Consider the following 24,945-nt stretch of genomic DNA (forward strand, 5'->3'; position numbering starts at 1 on the left):
ATCACCCACTTAAACAATTTCCACACCCCTCCACCAAGTCCCACAGAAGGGAAAGAAGGGAAGGAAAACACTAGCTGCTTCATAAGAGCAACTGCTCACCCATCACCTTTGTTGTAAGCTGAGAAACAGAAAAGGATGTCATGATTTATGTCCATCCTCATTTTATACGCAGAATATTTTCATGAAAAAGTGCGTGTCTGCCTTTTCTTCTTCTTTTTGTAACCCATCAGCTTTTGTTTTCCTTTGATTACTCCTGATGCAATTCTGCACAAAAAAATTAAAAATTCTGCACATTTGTAATTTTCTTGTGCAGAACTCCTCCATTAAAATGGCTCTCTCCCCCCCCCCCCCCCACAAGTGCACACATCCCCCATCCACCTTGCTTCAGGCCACTCCCACAGTATACACCACCCCACCCACCTTACTTCAGCCCCCTCCCACCTTTCTCATGGCATACACCACCCCATGCACCTTCCTAAAGCCCTCCACCCCCTGCCCATAGCACACGCGCACACTCTATCCACATTTTTACCAGGTACTCCCTCCCTCCCCCCTGTCTACCTACACAGATACCATTACAACATGGCAAAAGAGGCGCTGCAGTCACACATCGGCTTCTTCTTCCTCCTTCCATTCTGGGCCCGACTGTTCATTTGAGCCTCGCAGCTTAAAGGAACTGCTGGAGACCCAGCAGAGAAGGTGAAAACAGCCTGATGTGCAGCTGTGCAATTCCTCTCTTGCCGCATTGTAGTGGCGCGTGTGCAGAAAGGGGGAGGGAGACGGAGACCGCCAAAAGCAGATCATATTCAGACTCCACAAAACTGCGTGAGAAAAGCAGAATTCTACACTGCACAGTAGCAAAGTATTTTCATGATATAGAATAATATTTTGTATGTACTTTGCAAGAAATTTCTACAAATAAAAAATAAAGGCATGCCTAATTATAGCAAAAAACGCAGATGGATATCTGCACCAACATAGGGCATTCTCCAATTACTGTAAAGAGCTCCTAAAAATAAGAAGTCTGATTTTAACTTGCTTCAGTATTTCAGACAACTAAGCAAAGAGTTCTAAAAAAACATTAAATGGTTTAAGGCTATGGTTTATTGACATCTGATAAAATTGCCTTTAGTTACAAAATAAATCAAGGCAATTTACAACAGAATTTAACTTTCCACTCAAATTTAATGTCACAATAAAGGAAAGCCGCTCAGAAAAAGCTTGAATGGCTTTCTAATGAAATAAGCACAGCATAGCAGTTTGAAAAGTACTTCAACACACAGGATTGGAGGACCAATGATGCCCCTCTTCGTGACAGTGATAACAGCGAAGTGGGAAATTTCAGGACTGTAAGCCTTGTGGATGGGAAAGACGGCAGCACCCAGCTTCACACAGTGCACCCTGGGATGCACCAGACAGGATCAGTCTGCCATACCGCTGCCAACTAACAATATAATCACTCCCCAACTACCAAATAAAGGAGAATTTCTCTTATATGGCAAACTGATCCTGCCTGGTGCATCCCAGGATGTATCACATGGGGTTAGGCACCATTATTTTGAGTAACTGTGCAGCTAAAGGCTGAAGCAATTAGGCATTGCTCTTGTCTCCTTTAAAAGATATTAACTTGAGGTGGCACTAGGCACCAGATGTGTTTTAAGTTGGGGGTCGGTTACCAGGGCATAAGGGGTGGGGCCTGATGCAGATCATTTGTTTTCTGGGTTTTTTTTTTTTTATGTCATCTTTCCCTTCAGTACCAGAGTCAGTTATTGCTCAGGCGCGGAGAGGAAAGGTGACATTTTGCAATGAGCTGCAGATTACTGCCGGTAATTTGTATGCATTTTGCTTACTACATGGCAGCCAAAATTTTCACGTTAATTTCATGGTAGAACTGGCATTCTGAGCCAGCTTCACAGCATGTCTTTATGAATTAGTCCCAGAAATGGAGGGAATAGAAATAAGTAAGCTTATGAGGGGCTAAGAACCTGTCAAGCTAAGCTCCTACCAACTGCCAATTCCAGGCACCTAGGCCAGAACGCCAGCCATGGAAACCCTGCTACAATGGAGGGTGGTGAGGAAACCCCAAAAAAACTCCAGCTAGCAGAAACTTCAGGGGCCACTGCTAGTCATCCGGCCTCATTGAGCCACTTCCCCTGGATAAGTGATCAGGGCTTTGGAAAAGGGGGGGGGGGGGGGGGGGGGGGGGGGGGGGGGGGGGGGGGGGGGGGGGGGGGGGGGGGGGGGGGGGGGTGGGGGGGAAATCAGCAGAATAGCTTAGCTATTTGTAACTCTTAGCTCCAGCAGAATAACAAGCCATGGCTCGATCCTTAAGAGCATCCCAGGCCAGCGGACTCTTATAATAAAAGAAGAACCCATAAGCCAAGTCGCGGGGAGTCGGGCAACCTTCAGTCATTCATCTGAATCAGACTACTGCACCATATGAAAGACGCAACATTTTTCAATGCAGCACAGTTATTTTGTAAGGGCATCCTATTAGGGAGTGCCAGAGCCCAATGTAACCCATCTACTTCTGGGTTGTTTTATTCTCTGTAAGAGTGGGGGTAAATTATCTGGATACCAGATAGTTGAAGGTTGAACCAGCTGTGGCTGAGGAAGTCTGCCTGTACATTCTTAACCCCAGCTATGTGTGCCACCGAAAGAAGGGAAAATTAGGTTCTTACCATGATAATTTTCTTTCCTTTAGTCATAGCAGATGAAGCCATTACGTATGGGTTGTGTCCATCAACCAGCAGGGGGAGATAGAGCGCACTCAACTTTTCACAGTGCCTCATGGCCAGCTAGCTCCACTGCCTCTTCAGTATTTGAAGCTTCCAAAGAAATATGGCAAACCGCAATGGGAACAACATGAACTTTCCTCACAGCAAACGATGGCCCCTTAACAAGGGCATAAACTCAACAAAAGGAAGGAATGAACTCATCCTCCTGGAGGGAATGAACTCGTCCTCCACTTTGTATAAATGGAGGGAATACTTGCATCCTCCTGGAGGGAATAAACTCATCCTCCCAAAACATGAACTGGAGAGAATGAACTCATCCTCCTATAACTGTAACAAGAATCCTGAAGACTGTTTTCCGACTCCCCAAGGAAGGAATATAACTTCAGGAAACAAGAACAGCATCTAAAATCAGAATCGCTGCAATACAGACAATCATACAGGGAGGGCTCATGACTTCATCTGCTATGACTAAAGGAAAGAAAATTATCATGGTAAGAACCTAATTTTCCCTTCCTTGTCATCAAGCAGATGAAGCCATTACGTATGGGATGTAACAAAGCAATCCCTAAATAGGGTGGGAACAAGCCACACCACGCGCTAGCACCTGTGCTCCAAAACGCGCATCCCTCCTGGCAGCCACATCCAGCCTGTAATGTCAGCAAAAGAGAGCTTAGAAGCCCATGTTGCAGCACTGCAAATCTCATGAAGAGATAGTGCTCCAGTTTCCGCCCAGGAAGAGGAAATCGCACTTGTGGAATGTGCCATAAAGGCTTCAGGCGGAGCCCGGCCAGACAGCAGATATGCTGAAAAGATAGCTTCTTTGAGCCAACGGGCAACAGTGGCTTTAGACGCTGAAGACCCTCTGCGAGGACCTGCAAACAGCACAAAAAGATGATCAGAGGTCATGAAAGAATTTGTAACTCGCAGATACTGCAACAGAGTCCTGCGCGCATCCAAAAGGTGCAACAGCCCAAATGAATCTGGAAACTCCTCCTCAACAAAGGAGGGAAGAAAAACAGGCTGGTTTAGGTGAAACACTGAAACCACCTTAGGCATGAAGGAAGACACAGTCCGAACCGTCTGACTGAGAATTGCAGAAAAGGGTCTCTACAGGACAGCGCCTGGAGCTCTGACACCCGTCTCGCCGAGCTAATGGCCACTAAAAAGACGGCCTTCAGTGTCAAATCTTTCTCTGAAGCACGCCGAAGCGGTTCAAAGGGAGCCCCCTGAAGGGCCTTCAATACTAACCCCAGGTTCCAAGCTGGACAAGGTGCCCGCACGGGAGGACGGAGCCGAAGCACCCCTCTAAGAAACCGTGCCACATCTGGATGAGCAGTTAAAGACACGCCTTCAACCTTGCCACGAAGGGAGGCCAATGCTGCCACTTGCACCCGCAGGGAATTATAGGCCAAGCCTTTGTGTACACCATCCTGCAAAAAGCCCAGAATCGGCGAGACAGGAGCCCGCAACGGAGAAAGCGCTCTTGAAACACACCAGACTTCAAACTGGTGCCAAATCCTGGCATAAGCCACAGAAGTGGAGCGCTTACGGGCCTGCAGGAGAGTGGAAATTACCTTATTTGAGTAGCCTTTATCTCTCAATTGCGCCCTCTCAATTGCCATAAGACCAAAGCGGCAGGCGTCCTCCATGGCCACCGGACCCTGTGACAACAGGTGCGGAACCAGAGGTAACGGAAAGGGAGCCTCCAACAGCATCTGTCGGAGGTCCGCATACCAAGGCCTCCTGGGCCAATCCAGGGCGATGAGCACCACTTCTCCTGGATGCAGCCGAATCTGCAGGAGCACTCGTCCTATCAAGGGCCAAGGAGGGAACACATACAGCAAGCCCAGGGGCCAGGGTTGAACCAAGGCATCCAACCTGGCAGAGCGAGGATCCCTCCGTCTGCTGAAGAAGGACGGGACTTTGGCATTGGAACTGGATGCCATAAGATCCATCACTGGCTTGCCCCATTTGGCACATATCTGCAGGAATACATAGTCTGCTAGTTCCCACTCCACTGGATCGATCTGATGCCTGCTTAGATAGTCGGCTTGCACGTTGCTCTGACCTGCAATGTGAGCTGCTGACAGGGACTGTAGATGCGGCTCGGCCCAGTGGCAAATTTGTTCGGCCTGCGCGGCTAGAGTTCTGCACTGAGTGCCGCCTTGTCAATTTATGTAGGCCACTGCTGTCATGTTGTCCGACATCACTCGGACAGCCAATCTTTCCAGGGTCACTTGAAAGGCCGGAAGAGCCAGAAACACCGCTTTCAACTCCAGGCGGTTGATAGACCACTCTGACTCATCGGGCATCCACAGACCCTGGGCATGCTTCCCCTGGCAATGTGCGCCCCAGCCCTTCAGGCTGGCATCTGTCACCACTAAGCACCAATTGGGGAGCACCAGCGGCATTCCCTGCCGCAACATGCTGCCCGAGAGCCACCACTCCACACTGAGGCGGGCCACAGGGAGCCAAGAAAGTCTGCACTGATAATCCTGAGATACTGGAGACCATCGCTGAAGTAGAGAATACTGTAGAGGTCTCAGGTGCGCTCTCGCCCATAGCACCACTTCCAAGGTGGCCATCATCGATCAACAGCTGAACAATGTCCCAAGCTCGCGAGCGGGGCATCCTCAGGAGCAGACGGACCTGACTCTGAAACTTGCACCGCCTATGCTCGGGAAGAAACCCATAGCCCGAGGCTGTTTCGAACCTGGCCCCAGGGGGTCAGGTAACTTTTGGCCATATTGACGACCCAGCCTAGAGATTGAAGGACTGAAACCACTCTGGCTGTAGCTAGATGACTCTTTTCTGAGTCTGCTCTGATGAGCCAGTTGTCTAGGTACGGGTGAACCCAGATACCCTCTCGCCTGAGAAAGGCAGCTACTACCACCATTACCTTGGAGAAGGTTCGGGGAGCTGTGGCGAGGCCAAAAGGCAAGGCCCGAAACTGGAAATGGTTTTCCCAACACCGCAAACCTCAGAAACTTCTGGTGCGGGGGCCAAATTGGTATGTGCAAGTAAGCGTCTTTCAGGTCCAGAGACGTGAGAAACTCTCCTGGCTGTACCATCGCAATGACGGAGCGCAGGGTTTCCATGTGAAAATGCCGCACTCTTAAGAACTTGTTTAGCTATTTTAAGTTCAGGATCGGGCACAGACTGTGCAAAGTCTCCTCTACTGCCGCCCGTTTGGCGGCAGAACCGCATCGGGACTCCACAAACACGTCTCTCACCGGGGCATCAAATTCTATTCGGTATCCCGTCTCTAATCAGGTCCAAGACCCACTGATCTGCAGAGATTTTGGCCCACTCCTCGAAAAAGAGGGAAAGTCTTCCTCCGATGACAGAAAACGAGGAGGAGGCCGGCGCACCATCATTGAAAGGGTCGCCCCTGAACTCCAGGCCTTGAACCGGCAGCTGCGGAACGTTTGTCCGAGCGAAAGGAGTTTCTCTGCTGAAAGCGGGCACGCAAAGTGAACCCAGCAGCACGCCCCGGGCGGTACCTTCTAGCTTCACGGAAGCGAGGTCTGTAAGAGGAGCGGACCGCCTGACCCTTAGAGGAAGGCTTCGGCCTATCTTCGGGCAAGCGCTGAGGTTTGGAATCCCCCAGGCCTTTAACAATGTTTTCCAGCTCCTCACCAAACAGGAGAAGGCCTTGAAAGGGCAACTTCACCAACCTTTGCTTAGAGGCCATGTCCGCTACCCAATGTCGTAGCCAAAGAGCGCGGTGAGCCGCCACTGCTACAGCCATTTGTTTAGCCGAAGCTCTGACCATATCATAAAGGGCGTCAGCCAAAAAGGAAAGGCCGACTCCATCCACGGAGCCACTTCAGATAAGGTCTCCGCTCCATCACCGGGCTGTTCCACTGCCTGCTGTAACCAAGCCAGGCAGGCTCTAGCAGCATAACAACTGCATGCAGATGCCCGAACAGTGAGACCTGCCAAATCAAAGGACTGCTTCAGAGCTGAATCAAGCCTGCGGTCTTGAATATCCTTCAGGTCAACACCTACTTCAACAGGGAGGGTAGTTCTCTTTGTCACAGCCGTGACCAGGGCATCCACTTTAGGCATTGCAAAGCGAGCCAAATGTTCCTCACTCAGAGGGTATAATTGCCCCATAGCCCTGGCAACCTTCAAAGGTCCCTCGAGGTCAGCCCATTGAGCCGAAATAAGCTCTTGAATGGAGTCATGCAAAGGAAAGGCTCGAGCAGGCTTTCTGGTAATAGCCATCCTTGGATTAACAGAGGAGGCTGTGCCACTCCCAGGATTTTCAATCAAGAGGGTTTGTAAGGCATCTGAAATAAGCGCTGGCAGTTCCTCGCGGTGGAAAATCCTCACCGCAGACGGATCATCAAGCTCCTGTGGCAATTCTGCACCCGACTCTGGCTCCTCACCCCAAGAAGTTCTGCCAGAACCCTCAGAATCCTCATAGCCCGACCACGGGGGGGAAAAAGGGGGGTGCGCCACACTCAGAAGGGGAAGGGAAAATTAGGTTCTTACCTTGGTAATTTTCTTTCCTTTAGTCATAGCAGATGAAGCCATTACACATAGGTTGTGTCCATCAACCAGCAGGGGGAGATAGAGAGCACTCAACTTTTCGCCTCATGGCCAGCCAGCTCCACTGCCTCTTCAGTATTTGAAGCTTCCAAAGCAGTATGGTAAACCGCAATGGGAATAACATGAACTTTCCTCACAGTGAACGATGGCCCATTAACAAGGGCATGAACTCAAAAGGAGGGAATGAACACATCCTCCTGGAGGGAATAAACTCGTCCTCCTTATTGTATAAGTGGAGGGGATACACGCAACCTCCTGGAGGGAATAAACTCATCCTCCAAAACAAACTGGAGGGAATGGACTCATCCTCCTATAAGTGAACATGAATCCTGAAGACTGTTTTCCAACTTTCTCCCAAGGAAGGAACTTCAGGAAACAAGAACAGAACCTGAAACAGATTCACAGCATACAGACAATCATACAGGGAGGGCTCATGGCTTCATCTGTTATGGCTAAAGGAAAGAAAATTACCAAGGTAAGAACCTAATTTTCCCTTCCTTGTCATCAAGCAGATGAAGCCATTACGTATGGGACGTAACAAAGCAATCTCTATACAGGGTAGAAACAGGTCACACCACGCGCTAGCACTTGTGCTCCAAAACGCACATCCCTCCTAGCAGCCACATCCAGCCTGTAATGTCGGCAAAAGAGAGCTTAGAAGCCCATGTTGCTGCACTGCATATCTCTTGACGAGAGAGTGCTCCAGTTTCAGCCCAAGAGGAAGAAATCGCTCTGGTAGAATGCGCCTTAGAGGCTACAGGCGGAGACCGGCCGGCAAGCAGATAAGCTGAAAAGATAGTTTCTTTGAGCCAGCGGGCAATAGTGGCTTTAGACGCTGGAGACCCTCTGCGAGGACCTGATAGCAAAACAAACAAATGATCATAGGTCCTGAAAGAGATAGTAACTCGCAGATACTGCAGCAGAGTCCTGCGCACATCCAATAGGTGCAACTGCCCAAAAGATTCTGGAAACTTCTCCTTATCAAAGGAGGGCAAGAAAATAGGCTGGTTTAGGTGAAACGCTGAAACCACCTTAGGCATGAAGGAAGGCACGGTCCGAACCGTGACCCCCGTCTCTGAGAATTGCAGAAATGGGTCTCTACAGGACAGCGCCTGGAGCTCTGACACCCGTCTCGCCGAAGTAATGGCCACAAGAAAAACGGCTTTTAGTGTCAAATCTTTCTCCGATGCTCGCCGAAGCGGCTCAAAAGGAGAAGCCTGCAGGGCCTTCAAAACTAGCCCCAGGTTCCAAGTTGGACAGGGTGCTCGCACGGAAGGCCGGAGCCGAAGCACCCCACTAAGAAACCGTGCCACATCTGGATGAGCAGCTAAAGACACGCCTTCAACCTTACCACGAAGGGAAGCCAACGCTGCCACTTGCACCCGCAGGGAATTATAGGCCAAGCCTTTCTGTACACCATCCTGCAAAAAGTCCAGAATCGGCGAGACAGGAGCCCGCATGGGTGTGATCGCTTTTGAAGCACACCAAGACTCAAACTGGCGCCAAATCCTGGCATAAGCCACGGAAGTGGAACGCTTGCGGGCCTGCAGGAGAGTGGAAATGACTGTGTTTGAATAGCCTTTGTCCCTCAATTGCGCCCTCTCAATCGCCATGCCATAAGACCAAAGTTCCATGGCTACCGGGCCCTGTGACAACAGGTTCGGTACCAGAGGTAAAGGAAGGGGAGCCTCCACTAGCATCTGTCGGAGGTCCGCATACCAAGGCCTCCTGGGCCAATCCGGGGCGATGAGGACCACTTCTCCTGGGTGCAGCCGAATCCGCAGGAGCACGCGCCCTATCAAGGGCCACGGAGGGAACACATATAGTAGGCCCGGAGGCCAGGGCTGAGTCAAGGCATCCAACCCTGCCGAGCGAGGATCTCTCCATCTGCTGAAGAAGCACGGGACTTTGGCATTTGAACTTGTCGCCATAAGATCCATCACGGGCTTGCTCAATTTGGCACATATCTGCAGGAATACGTCGTCTGCTAGTTCCCATTCTGCTGGATCGATCTGATGCCTGCTTAGATAATCAGCTTGCACGTTGCTCTGACCTGCAATGTGAGCTGCCGACAGAAACTGAAGATGCAGCTCGGCCCAGTGGCAAATCTGTTCGGCCTGCGCCAATTTATGTAGGCCACTGCTGTCGTGTTGTCCGACATCACTCTGACAGCCAATCTTTCCAGGGTCACTTGAAAGGCCAGAAGCGCCTGAAACACCGCTTTCAACTCCAGGCAGTTGATGGACCACTCCGACTCCTCGGATGTCCATAGACCTTGGGCATGCTTCCCCTTGCAATGTGCGCCCCAGCCCTTCAGGCTGGCATCTGTCACTACTAGACACCAATCGGGGAGCGCCAGCGGCATTCCTCGCCGCAGCATGCTGTCTGACAGCCACCACTCCATGCTGAGTCGGGCCGCAGGGAGCCAAGAAAGTCTGCATTGATAATCCTGAGAAACTGGAGACCATCTTTGGAGTAGGGAATACTGTAGAGGTCTCAGGTGCGCTCTTGCCCAGGGCACCACTTCCAATGTGGCTGTCATTGATCCCAGCAGCTGGACAATGTCCCAATATCGCGGGCGGGGCATCCTCAGGAGCAGACGGACCTGATTCTGAAGCTTGCACCACCTTAGCTCGGGTAGGTATACATAGCCCGAGTCTGTGTCGAACCTGGTCCCCAAATATTCTAGAGACTGCGAGGGGGTCAGGTGACTTTTGGCCATATTGACGACCCAGCCTAGAGATTGAAGTACTGACACCACTCTGGCTGTAGTTTGATAGCTCTCTGTCACAGAGTCTGCTCTGATGAGCCAGTCGTCTAGGTACGGGTGAACCCTGATACCTTCTCGTCTGAGCAAAGCAGCTACTACCACCATTACCTTCAAAAAGGTTCGGGGAGCTGTGGCGAGGCCAAAAGGCAAGGCCCAGAACTGGAAATGTTTTCCCAACACCGCAAACCTCAGAAACTTCTGGTGCGGGGGCCAAATTGGTATGTGCAAGTAAGCTTCTTTCAGGTCTAGAGACGTGAGAAACTCTCCTGGCTGTACCACAGCAATGACGGAGCGCAGGGTTTCCATGTGGAAATGCCGCACTCTCAGGGACTTGTTTAATTCTTTTAAGTCCAGAATAGGGCGAAAAGACCCTCCTTTTCGCGGCACCACAAAGTAGATGGAGTATCGGCCATAGCCGTGTTCGGCGGGAGGTACCAGGGACACTGCCCCTAACTGAATCAGACCTTGTAAAGTCTCCTCTACCACCGCCCGTTTGGCGGCAGAACCGCATCGGGACTCCACAAACATGTCTCTTACTAGGGCGTTGAATTCTATTCTGTAGCCATCTCTGATCAGGTCCAGAACCCACTGATCTGAGGAAATATTGGCCCACTCCTCGGTAAATAGGGAAAGACGTCCTCCGATGACAGGAAGCGAGGAGGGGGCCGGCGCACCATCGAGAGGGTCGCCCCTGAACTCCAGGTCTAGAGCCAGTGGCTGCGGAACGCCTGTCCGAGCGAAAGGAGCTCCTCTGCTGAAAAACAGGAACGAGAAGTGAACCCAGCAGAACGCCCCGGGCGGTACCTTCTAGCTTCACGGAAGCGAGGTCTATCAGAGGAGTGGACCGCCTGGCCCTTGGAGGAAGGCCTCGGCCTATCTTCGGGCAAGCGCTAGGGTTTAGGATCTCCCAGGCCTTTAACAATTTTTTTTTCCAACTCCTCACCAAATAGGAGAAGGCCTTGAAGGGCAACTTCACCAACCTTTGCTTAGAGGCCATGTCCGCTGCCCAATGTCGTAGCCAAATAAGACGGGGAGCCGCCACTGCTACTGCCATTTGTTTAGTCGAAGCTCTGACAATATCATAAAGGGCATCAGCCAAAAAGGACAAGGCCGACTCCAGCCACGGAGCCACATCCGAGAAGGGCTCCGCTCCATCTCCGGGCTGTTCCACTGCCTGTTGCAACCACGCCAGGCAGGCTCTAGCAGCATAACAACTGCATGCAGACGCCCGAACAGTAAGACCTGCAATTTCAAAGGACCGTTTAAGTGCTGCTTCCAGCCTACAGTCTTGTATATCCTTCAGGGCAACTCCTCCTTCCACAGGGAGGGTAGTTCTCTTTGTCACTGCAGTGACTAGGGCATCTACTTTAGGCATTGCAAAGCGAGCCAAATGCTCCTCACGCAGAAAAGGAGGCTGCCGCGGACGTCACCCAGTCGTGAGAACAAGCAGCCTGCTTGTCCTCGGAGAAATATTGTTTCCATTTCTGGACTATAAATTGCCTCTATAGAGAATTACTATAAAGAAGGTAGGAAACCACCAACTACTTCCAGCCTCTCAGCCTCCCAGAATCCCCTGGACATCCAGACATATAACAGCATGCTCCGATAAAGTAGGAAGGTCAATTACCACCACTTTAAGGGAGGGGAGCGTGGTAGCTGTGGCAAACATATAATCCATGACATGACCAGATGCACCCGGGCAACATGGGTGAAATCTTTATCCAAAGGGTGCAAAATATGCATGGGTCAACTAAATCCAAGACATTACAAAATTGTCTAAGATCTCTACTATCCCTTAAATCAACTGGAATAGGTTTTCGTGACTTAACAGAAGGATCTATCATAGCATTAAAATCATCCACCACCATAAATGAGATATGCAAATAAGGGCTACCAAGCTTTGCCAGATGAAGATAGAAGTCCATATTAAAAATATTAGGGGCATAGACATTCAGGATGACTAACTCGGTATTCTGAATGGTCAAATGAAGCAGAACAAATCTAACATCTGTATCTTGCAAAGTTTTATGGATCTGAATAAAAACTAAGCAGTATAGCCACCCCAGCGCTATGGGAAGTACCATAAGATTACACCCCTTTCCCCACCCAACCATGTTTCAATTTTTGAGGTTCAATATCATTAAGATGGATCTCTTGAAAACAGGCCACGTGTACTCCTTTCTGTTTTAATGCTTGCACAATCTTTCCTCATTTTATGGGAGAATTAACCCCTGCTACATTCCAGGAACAAACCCTCAAGGAGGGTGCCATCCCAATTCCAGCATTTCTTGAAAGACATAACCAGTATCCTGTAATCAGAGGACCCAATGTCCAGCCCTCACGTCCAACATCCCTCTACAAGACAAGCAAAGTATCATGTAAGCCCAGACACCACCAGGCATCCAGAGTATACAACCCAATTCGTTCTCCAACTCCCTTCCTATTCCAAACCAAACTATAACCTTAATTCCCCTTGCAAAGACCCCACCACCACCATCAAAGCAAAGGCCAAAGCCTTCGGGAATCTGCTACAGGAGCCAAGTTTGATCTCCTCACACCACAGCTAGGACTATAAAATTGGCATAAGCCCGCTGTGCTAATGTGAGCAGGCTGTGAGATTTTTTTTTTTTTTTTTAAGAGGCAGGAGAGGGAGCCGGTGCAAATCTCAGTCTCAGTCAAGGTACCTCAAGGCAGACTAGGAGGGGACTGATGGGGGGTGAAGGGAGGGAACTGGCGCCACCAGGTGTACACCTAGACCCGGGCCGCCTCAACCCCAAAAGCTCTATCGGACCTGGGGGACCAGGACAGAAGCGAAGCAATCCAGAGATGCACGGTTATGACCATCCACCTGCCAAATAGAACACCGAGGTTAAGGTGGCTGCACATGACCACATATAGTAAACCTCTGAAGTTCTCTCTCTTTACCTGCTGGCAGACGGACATAACCCACAAATCTCTGGATTGATCTGTGGGATGCTATGGAATAGACAATTACAGTAGTAAAAATATTCAAATAATACAAAGTATAGCATAGTATGCTATATTACAATGCCAACACAATCTATATAAATAATTCCCACCTCCAACGTTCTGAAGCTCGCTCCGTGGCAGGGAAGCACTGAAGCCCTGTACTGTTCGTAAGCTAGGCTGTCAGCACCACTCACCCTCACTCATAGACCCGCCCTCAGCCACGCCCCATCCAGACATAATTCGCAACTCCAACGTTCTAATAAAGCCAACTTCCGTAGTTGTGTAGATCGCTGTTCCCCCATGAGTGTCTGCCCTGCCCTCTCATCACGTTATGACGTCGAGGGCGGAGCACTGACACTCATCCAATCGCATCGCTCACCCGACAGAGGAGGTAGACGAACGGAACACCACACCAGGAGCAGCCCCCTACAACTGGCGTCAGCCTCTCTAGCAGGCACACCAGCAGAAGTCACAGGCTCAGAGAACCGAGGTGTCGACGCCAGTGTGTGCTAACTGCGGAGGATGACTGCATCGGAACAAGGGAGGAGAATGTGCTACACAACCGGTCACTTTCTCTGCAGCACGGAGACGAGGAACATCACTGGAAGCCCATGCTCCTGCTCTCGGTTTGTGACGGCACAAACAGAGCCCAAGAAACACAGTTTCAGCCTACCTATCAAACGCCCTCCCACACAAAACTAACCACTGTCCCAACGTACCCGGCACCTCAACCAACCTCCCTCCAACTTACACACACCAACAGAAATCCACTTGCAGGCTAACAAAAAAACTAACCATTCTCCAAACGTCGCCAGCATCTCAAAGAACTTCCCTCCCACTTCAACCCTCCCCCCCCAAAAAAAAAACAGTCGCCACCTTCCTCACAAACGGCTTCATAGCCAAAACACATACAATAATGTGGAACAACGGTACCCTACTCCCGACAAACCCCTCACCCCGAAAATGGCAGCACTGATTGCTCATGCAACTCACACACTCCCAAACAAAACAATAACTCAGCTACCCTTAAAATCCTCCTTCTCCTACAGGGCAAAGTCCCGCAATGCAAGATTTCCTTTAAAAGCAAAGATCGCCTGATCAATCAGATTGAAGGCAGCAAAGTGCGGCGGGGTCTTTAACAGAACACAGCGAGGTGGAGGCGGGGGCTTACCGTCACCAGCACACAATGCAGATCGGTAGATTCCCCCATGGTCCACGGATGCAGCCAACTCGCACCTTCTACTGTGATCGGACAAACTGGCCCGCCCTCAGCCCCGCCCATTACGTCACCCATGGTCCACGCCTACAGCCAACTCGCATCTTATCCTGTGAACGGTCAAACTGCCCCGCCCTCTAATTACGCTGTCTCTGCCCCCCCCCCCCCCCCCCCCCCCCCGGAGAACTCCATCTTCGGATTTTAACAACTGCCTGCAACGGATCTCTCCGTCTTCTCATAAGAACAAAAACTGCCTGCAACGAACCCACCTGAGTGCCGTGGTGAATTCACATTTCTGTCTCCCACTGACACGCACAGACTCCCCCCCCCCCCCCCCCCACTCCCGTCCAAATAAATACACAACATCTAATATGGACAATCAGCATCTCTCACTCACACCTATACACACAAGCAAACTACCCACACAAACATACACACACTGCCATGGACAGACAGCATCTCTCTTTCTCACTCACAGACACACAGTCCCTCCCCCAACCCCCTGAATACAGAAAGTGTAACAGTGAAATTCAACATCTCTTTCTCTCACACACCCACAGACGCTGTAACGGAGTAAGAAAGGAAACAACAAAAACAAAAACCCCGGAAGGAGCAAAGGCAAAGAGGGAGAAGCTGGAGCCGGTTCACTCTCCCACAAAGGTAACACGCACTAAGAAACTGGAAGTCCACCACAGCAAAGCCCAGTATTGGGTTGTTTTTGTTTTGTAATAACTCAAATTTCTGAGGAAGGTCAGGCAGCTGCAAAAGCTAGGGAGAACAGAACAGTTGGGGGAGGGGACTGGGGTGAATATCAAAAGTAAACAGGCATACCCCCTAAACTTGCCACCGCACTGCCACACACCCACGGCCAAACCACAACACACACACTCCCACCTAGTCTCACTCTCTGACACACACACACTCGCACATTCACTCTCTCTCACACACTCACTCTGACACACACTCTCTCAAACATACACACTCCGAGGAAACCCTTCCTAGTGCCCGTTTCATTTGTGTCAGAAACGGGCCTTTTTTAACTAGTAGACAATAAAACATTTTAATAGATAGCATAGGGTGTAAGCAAAGATGGAATAGATCTATGGCACAGTAACAGGAGTAAGAAAATAAGGAACTAGTTAAAAAGTTGCAAATGCAATCAGAAAGGCACTTGAAAATTATCTTGGCTAGGGTAGGAGTGGATAAACACGTCCTGCTATAATATATGCAGCCGGTATCATTTACTTTCTGCGTTAAAGGCCTGGTTGAAGGATCTTATTAAACTATAAAATTTGCCTCTGCATGAATATAATAAGGAGACCATACCACAAAGAAGGGGCCAAATAAAAAAGGATTTTGCTCTTGTTGAGGTCTATTTAGTTCTTTTTTAAGTGTGGTATAATCATCCTATGATCCTGTAAAGATCTTAAGACTCTGGCTGGAGTGTGTGCAATGGTCAATGAATGTAAATAGATTGGCCTCTAGGTATAATATGCCTTGTGGACAAGAGCATTTAAAACCAACTCTGTATTTCATAGGTAATCAATGATATTTCAAATAAAGCAAGTAATATGATCAAATTTTCTGTAGTTACCTAACAGTCTAAGAGCAGCACTCTGCATGGTTTGCAAACGCTTGAGGTTAGATTTTAAACACCCGGCCTGTACATTATCATAGTCCATCTTGGAAACAGTACATGAAGCAATGTATGTAAAGTTTTTTTCATCAAAGTAATGTTTCACTGGGTGTAATCTTAATATACAAAAAACGTTTTTACTAACTTCTGATATACTAGTATAAAAGGCCCGTTTCGGTAGGCAATGAAACGGGCGTTAGCAAGGTAATCCCCCCACTGCAGCGTCCTTCCTGTCTCCCCTGCCCCCCCTGCAGCTACCCATCTGGTCTCAGGACCCCCTCCCCACCAACCCTCCTCTGCCCCTGCAGCCACGCATGTGCAGCGGCCCTCCTCTCTCCCCTGCTCCCCCTGCAGCCACCCATGTCCAGCAACCCTCCTCTCCCCCTGCAGCTACCCATGTCCAACGACCCTCCTCTCCTTTCCCCTTGCCCCCCCTGTAGCCACCCATGTCCAGCGACCCACCTCTCTCCCCTGCCCCCCTGCAGCCACCCATGTCCAACGACCCTCCTCTCCTTTCCCCTTGCCCCCCCCTGTAGCCACCCATGTCCAGCGACCCACCTCTCTCCCCTGCCCCTCCTGCAGCCACCCATGTCCAGCGACCCTCCTCTCCCCATGCCCCCCCCTGCAGCGTCCCTTCTGTCTCCCCTGCAGCCACCCATCTGGTCTCAGGACCCCCTCCCCACCTCCCTCTTCCCTGCCCCTCCTGCAGCCATCCATATCCAGCAACCCTCCTCTCCCCCTGCAGCCACCCATGTCCAGCGACCCTCCCCTTCCCCCTCGGCACATCACCCAAACCCCTATCCCTCCCAGCGCATCACCCAAACCCCTACCCCCCCCCCTCGGGCACATCAACCCCCTCGCCACCCGCAGCCACCAATACTAACGCTACCCGGCCGCTGCTGCATCTCCTGTTGAGCAGCAGCAGCCGGTACAAAAAGAAAAAAGCCAAAAAAAGATTTTAAACCTGAAACACGGCTCCGTAGACAGCCATCTGGCATTGGCTGTCATCTCTGCAGCCACTCCTCCTCTCCCCTCTGACATCGCTGCGCTCCTCCGGGGTCTTCCTGCAGGGGCAGTGACGTGGAGGGGAGAGGAGGAGCGGCTGCAGTGACGACAGCCAATGCCAGATGGCTGTCTACGGAGCCGCGTTTCAGGTTAAAAATCATTTTTTGGCTTTTTTCTTTTTGTACCGGCCGCTGCTGCTCCACAGGAGAAGCAGCAGCGGCCGGACAGCGTTAGTATTGGCGGCTGCGGGTGGAGAGGGCGTTGATGTGCCCGAGAGGGGGGGGTAGGGGCTTTGGTGATGCGCCGGGGGGGAGGGTCTTGGGTGATGCGTCGAGGCGGGGGCACTGAGAGCTGATTGGTAGGCAGGGGGAGGAGTAGGAAAACACATTCCGCGTGTTTCCCTACTCCTCCCCTTGCCTTGGAATCAGTTGTCAGTGACATCACTGACGTCAGTGCATTCTAAACTGCCTAGCAGACCACCTCCGAGGGAGCCACGGTCCCAGGCACATTAGAACGTTAGAGGTGAGAATTATTATATAGGATGATCATTAAAAGTCAATTGTGAATCTGCTATTATCCCCAGATACCTAAAAGTAGCAACGGATGGAACAGCCTTAACTAATAAAGTTGGCACCAAGGTTGGCTGAGACCCCTGACCAGTAATCCAACATGTCAAGATTTCATCTATATACAAAACCAGGCGATTTTCTTTCAACCAATGGACAACTGCAGTTAAACAATTTTGTAGTACAGTCAGATTAAACTTTAAAGGATCTATTTTCACTACTATTAATATGTCATCCACACAGCAACAGACCTTAACTCCAAATTCTTGAATAATCGTTAACAATGGTGCAATAAAGATAGTAAAGAGCTGGCTATAAGGCAGAACCCTGCAGTACCCCACATTAAACAACAGTTCTTGGAAATTACATGGTCTACTGACACCTCATATGTTCTCTTTTTTCTAAATAAGCTAAACCATGTCAAAACAGTAGAAGAAATTCCTATAGAACTTAGGCCCAGATGCATCAACCATACGTAAAAAAATCTAAAACGTTAGTCCTTAACAAATTTGAAAAAACGAAGCATGCACCAAAAAAACAAGTCGCACATGTTCGGTGCGGTATTGAAAAGTACAATGTATGAAAGATTCGTTATCCCCGTCAGTAATCGGCCCCTAAAGCAAAGCATGAGCAGAGCAGCCAAGCGTTATGCTGGCTGCTCTGCGCATGCCACAAATGTCCAAAACAGCAACAACAAAAAAACACGTGGCTCCCCGCTTCCCTGTGCCTAAAATAAAAAATGAAACAAACATAAAAAGGATTGGGAGGGGGCAAAGGCGCTCATCAGGAGCGTCCTGTATGGATGGCCTTGCCCCCCCCCCCCCCCCCCCGCCCGAGGTCGCTGCTGCTCCCCGCTTCTCCCTGCATATGAAATAAAAGCTCAATACAAATCAAAACTTTTGCAGCGCCGGGCCCCCCTCCCTTCCTGTCTCTCTTCTTCTTTCTCACAACACTGCTCCGCCTCCTGCCATGCTCCGCCTCCGGAAGGGAAGCGAGGAGCCACTTTTCTTTTTAAACATGCCAGCAATTTGGTTTTTCATGGTGCAGGGGGCAGCAGGGAGATGACAGCTCAGGCCTTAACGACAGGTCTGAACTCACGTTAAATTTCTGATGTTAAGTGATTCGTTGCTATCATCGGTATGGTTAGTGCATTCCAAATTGTCAACATTTCAATGGTAGTTTCTCGTTTGCATTCCGGTTTCGTTAGCTGCTAGCTTTGTCGGAAAATGGCCTTTGATGCATGCTACGGTTGAAAGTTTCTTCGTTAAGGGTCGTTAAGGTTTAGTGCATCTGGCCCTTAATCTTTGTAACAACAGGTTATGATCAATAGGATCAAACGCTGATGCTAAGTCCAGTGAAACTGCAAGTGCAATATACCTACTAACAACTCATGAGTTTCACTCAGAAAACAACAAAATTGTTTCTGTACTGTTTCCATTACAAAATCCCACTTGTTGAGAATGTACAATATTAGTATCTTCACCAAATATTGACAATTGTTTAAGCACCAACCGTTCTATCATTTTAGTTGGTAAACATGCGTGGGCCTGTAATTTTGCGCAGATGCAGGATCAGCCGTTGAAAATTTTAGTATGGAACATATATGGGAGTGCTTCCAGGATGTAGGAACCAGTCCTAATGTTAAACTTTGGATAACTATAAGTAATAATAATGTAAGACGTCCATGCCTAGATGATTCTTGGCGTAACTCACCATCCAAGCTTCTCCACATGGTGGATCACTTCCACTGGGGCCACTTTGGAATCCAGTTCTGAATTCATCCAGATCAACAAGTCATCCAAGTAAGGACGTACAGAAAATTAGCTACTTGCAGAGATGCAACATCATCACCAAAACCTTGGAAGCGATTTAGGGCACCATTGCCATCCCAAAAGGCATAGCTCTAAACTGGAAGTATTTGTCTATAATGCAGAAGTACAGGAAGCACTTGCAAGACTTTCAAATGGCAATATGCAGATACACCTCCAACAGGTCCAGCGAGGTGAGTATTGCCGACTGAAAGGTCTCCATCCAAAATTGCAGGACTTGGAGGGAGGCACTGACCCTTTTAAAATCCAAGATTAGTCTGAAGAAGCGTCCTTTCTTGGGCAAGACAAAATGGATGGAATAGTGCCCCTGGCCCTGCTCCACACCCAGCTGAAGTCACTGAGAGTGGATTCAATCACCCCTCTTTAGGGGGAAGAAATGCAGGGGCATAAAACAGGTTCAGCAAACTTTAAGGAATATCCCTGATGTAGCATCTCTGAGACCCACTGATTGGAAATGATGCAAGCCCACCCAAGGTAAAACAGGTAGAACCTACTACCCAACATCACCTCTGCAAAGCCTGGCTGATCCTCACTAGCACCTCTTAGCAGCCACTGAGGAACTCGGGTCCCTCACCCTCTCAAAGGCAACTTTTTCTAGGCCTTTGAATATGGCGGGGGGGGGGGGGGAGACAGAGGACCTCCTACTGGGGAGATACTGAGCCCTATCTTTTGACCAAGATATGCCCCCAGAGTGAGAAAGTCTATGGGTGGTCCTCCAAAAGCCACTGTGGTCTAGCCTACTCATAGACCTTAACCAGCTTCTCCAAATCCTCCCTGAAAAGCAGACAGCCCTGAAGGGCACTTTACTCAAACATGCCTCTGAGGCCACATCAGGCATCCACTGGTGTAGCCAAAGCTATCTACAGGCAACCACCATCTAGCAACACATGAAGACTAGAGCCCATCCACTAGAAAAGCTGCCCTGGAATCTTATCCATGCCTCCTTTGGAGCCTCTGGCAACTGCTGCACCCAAAATAGTAGGGCACAAGCCATATAAGCACCCACAAAATCAGGCCAGTACACCAATAACCAACAAGGTAAGGCCTGCTTAAGCAACTGCTCCACCTTTCTTTCCTGAGCATCCATTAGAGCCAATCCCCCTTCAACAGGAATAGTCATCTTCTTGGTCACTTATCATAACCAGGGCATTCACCTTTGGGAAATGAAGAGCTTGTCAAGCTTATCACTCAGGAGCAGTTACAGATTCCCCAAAAGGTTTGCACCCCTGAAGACCCTCCCTAGGGTCTTCCACATCTCAGACAAACATCTGCGATAGGACCCAATGTATGGAAAAAATCCTAGTTGGCCTCTTGAGACCCTGGTATCTCTGCCAAGAGGGTCTTCTTGAGTCACTAATAGGATCCGTAGGGCTTCAGTCACCAACTGGACAAGATGACCAAGTTCCTTCTGACAGATTAGCTGGACAACCTGGTAATGCATCTTCATCCAGCAAGAGCTCCCCCAGCTCCTGGGGATAACATTCAAAGAAGTCCCTTTCTGGCCCCCCAGCCTCCTCTGCTGAACACACAGACCTAGCTTGACCTAGCTCCAAAAAAAACACTGAGCTGCCTCTGCCACTTAGATACATGACCCAGAGCCCCTAGAGTCTGCAGCCTTGCACAAAGCCAGAAGCTGAGTAACCACGCGTGGGGGGGAAAACCCACCAAAGGTTGCCTGAAACATTCTGTTATGGCAGAAAATCATTCAGACACCTTGTCACAGGCTTCCGCAGGCCTCACATCAGCACTCACCTGCCATTAATAGGCGTCCTCCCCCGCCAACCCACGGGCTCAAGTCCCAGGGAGTACCTTGCCAATGGAATTCCAAGACTGCCTGCTGCCAAGTCCCACCTTCACCATTGCTGGAGGTAGAGAAACAGTGAAGAGTTCCAAACTGCACCAGTCCTTGTATTGGTGATGTCACCAGAAGACTTCAGTTTTCTGTACTTCCATCTGCTGGTAGGGGGTTATAACCCATTATTCCAGTCTGGTCTAGCAGGATGATAAAGGAAACTGCCATTTACAGAACAGCACAATAAATTAAAGGGCCACCAGCACAAATCACCGGGGGAAGTGGGAGAGAGAGAAGGGACCTCAACTCCCTGGTGGCACTGTAGACCTAATGTCCTACCTCACTAGCCCCAACACAGAGCTAAAACATTCAAAATCCTCATAACCCCACTCCTTAACAATATAATACCGAGTACAGACCCTCTCTAGCTTGCCAACCTTTCTTGCTGAAGGATCGGGTGGGGGAGGGGGGCAATGGGAGCAGGAGTGAACCATGCTTGGTCTTGCCCTGTATGCTACTGGCTTCAGAATAGTGTCTTGGTGATCTCCAGTAGTAATCTCACATTACTACCTCTGACACACACTCGGAGGTAGTATCACTATTTTTAAGCCAGTAGCCTACCGGCCAGGAGCAAGTAAGGATCACAAAAACCAACACAAAAGGCAAATAACACTAAAGGTGAACAGGGTCAAAGAAGACAGGAATCAAGCAAGTAATGGAAGAGTCCACCAGTAAGCACAAACCACCTAGATAAACCATCTCAGCAGATGCTTGCATCAGAAGATGACAACGTTGCTGAAATTAAGATGACAAAAGACCAAAGAATCCCAAGTGACAATAAAATCCAGTTTCAGCTTCTAAAAGTACAAATGGTAAAAATTCAAATCACTGTATGCAAATTAATTCACCCTGTTCACAAGTGAGGATCACTCCTACCCTCACTGTAACCCATGTCCCTTTAGAGTAAGTCAGCAGTGTGGAGGGAAACAGGCCAAGCCTCAGTATTGCAATGAGGGGCAGGGCTTCAGAAGATGCAGGGATTTAAACATTTTAGCTGCAACACTGGGGCCAGGAGGGGTGCTGGAGTGACCTAAATTCCCTGTAGGGGCTCGGGGGGGGGGGGGGGGGGGAGTCCAACATGAGCTAGAGGGTCCTTTCATTTTCAAGCTCTTTGAAAAAATAGCTGTAATTTTTGAACTATAATTTTTTTTTCCCAAAGACAGGTCAGCAAATCTTTTCCACATAAATAAGCATCTTAGTATGATTTTGCATGACAACAACTTTGATGAAAGCTTCTACTTTCCTTTCATGCAAAGTGACTTCAAAAGCATGCACTTTACGTGACAAAATGCCTGGACTTTGCTTTGTTTAGCCACTGATTTGTGGAAATTCTTCACTTTGCTAACATTATATTTGGGAGAAAGGGAATGGGACCCTTCTGTGGTTACAAAGTGGTTCACATATTATATAATGTACTTATTTTGCATTTGGAGCAATGGAGGGTTAAGTGACTTGCCCAGAGTCACAAAGAGCTGCAATAGGAATCAAACCCAGTTCACCAGGATCAAAGCTTACTGCATTAAACATTAGGCTTCTTCATGGGCAGGGACCAAGTAATATGTCTAAGTTTATTACACAGCATGTTCTCTGTGCTCACAGATGGATCTACACCTAGTCATGCAATATTATTTGCACAAGGGCAACTTTGCCAAGCCGTTCGCGTTTTAACACATAGGATCTTTAGAAAGGATAAAAACAGAATGGCAAATAAGGAACAACTTGTGCCGTTTCACAAACTACAAGATTTTGTGGTATTATAAGTAATTTTGCTGCAAAAATCTTTCACATTTTTCTGTAGTCTTGAACTTACTGCAAATACGTTTTATTAAAAGCTGCATAGGACACTGCTGTCAGACCAAACTAATAAGTGATGGCTTTTTTCCAGACTTGGCAATGGACTTTAAATGTGCTTCTGTGCAGAGCTGAGAAACTGCTGATTGGCCAAAAGTCAGATGCAAGTTCACTTTCAAGCTGAACATGATCTTCATGCCAATATGGGTAGGTGAAAACCCTGAGACAAGGGGGGATCGATCCCCTATCCCCAGTAACACACAGCTATCCCAACTTAGCTGATATCACTCCCTCCACTGTATCCATAATCGCTCCTCCTTCTCCCCAATACCTCAAGTTCCTTTAAACAGCAACAGAAGCTGAAAACAAATTAGCTCATGATTTTTTTCAGTAAACTGAAAGCGAGATACGTTCAGAGTACAGTATTTTCCTCCACTGGCTCAAGATCAGAAGGAGCCGTAGAGGAAGATTTGGACCCGGCTTCCCCAGTTCCAACCCGCTGGAACCAACCATCAAGCTACTCCTTCACTGCCACAGAAAATGTGAGAAGAGTCACAACGCATCTCGCGATCTTGTCTTTGAATGTTTGGTTAAGGCTTCCTATTCCAGTGAAGTTGTCATACATCAATGGTGGTGAAAGCCGGACGAACAGACCTGTTCATCCTTAAACTCTAAACACTTTCAAATTCCCATGCACCCTCAAAATAGGTCTCATTTATTCACACCACCAGGTCTAACATCTGCAGAGCTGACCTGGGCGGGGGTTCTTGATTTATCTGATTTATCAGATAAACGCGTCAGACCCCAATTATCCCATGGCTAGCCGGGGGGGGGGGGGATAATTTTGTTTTTGGCCTGAATAAAGGGTCACCCTACCCCGACCTTCCCACAGAAGCTCCCACCACATCAACAGAGCCAGCACACAAAGAGCATTACCGCGATCCCTTCCCCTCGTCCCCTCCACAGGGAGCTGGAAACAAACCCGGTGGGGAGACAAATAAACACTGTCACTTACCACCCAGGTCAGAGCTCCGCCACCTCCTGCAGCGTCACCGGCACCGGTTTTAGCCATTTTTCTGCCCGAAGACGAGGGCTCGTGTATATATAAGTTACTTCTTTTTTTTTAAAAAATATTAAAAATCCAAATACTGCTCGTAAAATAACTTTAAAAACCCTCTCTTCCCCTACATATAGGCAGAGACACACACTAAAAGATAGAGAAAGAGTGGCCGCAGCGTCCTAGACCGCACTCGCTCTTGCACACACTGGGGAAGTTGTCTGCAAAAATCCTCTACAACAAAAGGCCAGAGCCTGGCGGAGGCGGCAGCAGGAACCCACGCTCGCCCACCCCGCACTGCCACAGACTGAGCCCTGGGCCGCCAGCAGCCACGTCCCGAAGACCGCGGTTTTCCAGGCGGCCGCTCTCAAACTCGAGCCGCGGCGGCTCCGGCCCAGGCACCCCTCGACTAGCGAGCACCCCAGAGAAAAGGTGGGGGGGGGGAATAAATTATGTATATATACAGAAAGGGAGAGAGAGGTGCACACCGCCCAAGCTCTAAGTGACGGGGAAGACGTGACAAATTAACCAAAAAAATTTTAAAATAAAAAGAAAACGGCCAAGCCGGAACGCGGCGCTTTAAAATGGAAGCCGCCACCGCCGCTTACTGCTGCTGCGCTTCCTCCCCTCCCCCCTCCCCTAATCGAACGCCGCCACAGACAATACACACGGCAAGGCCTCCCGTCCAGCATCACTCTGCCGCCGGCCCAGCACGCTTCAGCCAATCCCGTTGCGCCGGAGGCGGGTCCGAGCCCCTAGCTTCGCCAATGGAACAATAAGAAAAGTATTACCAATACCACAACGTCAAGGTTGATGGCAACGGGGAAGATTTCGGTTTATGTTATTTATTTATTTAGTTCCTGTGCTATTCCTTTTTTTTTTTTCTTCAATTATTAATATTCGCCGGTAGTGGTCTTTGAAGTTGTGTCGGGTGGTAGTGTGGCCGGCGGTGCTTCTT

The 24,945-nt window shown here is 49.3% G+C and overlaps 1 protein-coding gene across 1 annotated transcript in view; it reads right to left on the minus strand.

The window, feature by feature from the left end:
- Nucleotides 1-24,608, minus strand: part of LOC115475052 (DNA topoisomerase 2-beta-like) — a 91,172-nt gene extending 66,564 nt beyond the window's left edge. Inside the window, exon 1 of the mRNA XM_030210817.1 lies at nucleotides 23,946-24,608. Within this exon, the coding sequence (XP_030066677.1) occupies nucleotides 23,946-24,002 (57 nt within the window). The 5' untranslated portion in view covers nucleotides 24,003-24,608. The remainder of the gene's footprint in view (nucleotides 1-23,945) is intronic.
- Between the last annotated feature and the right edge of the window lie 337 nt (nucleotides 24,609-24,945).

This window comes from Microcaecilia unicolor, chromosome 1 (assembly GCF_901765095.1).
Source record: "Microcaecilia unicolor chromosome 1, aMicUni1.1, whole genome shotgun sequence".
In the NCBI taxonomy this organism is placed as follows: Eukaryota; Metazoa; Chordata; class Amphibia; order Gymnophiona; family Siphonopidae; genus Microcaecilia; species Microcaecilia unicolor.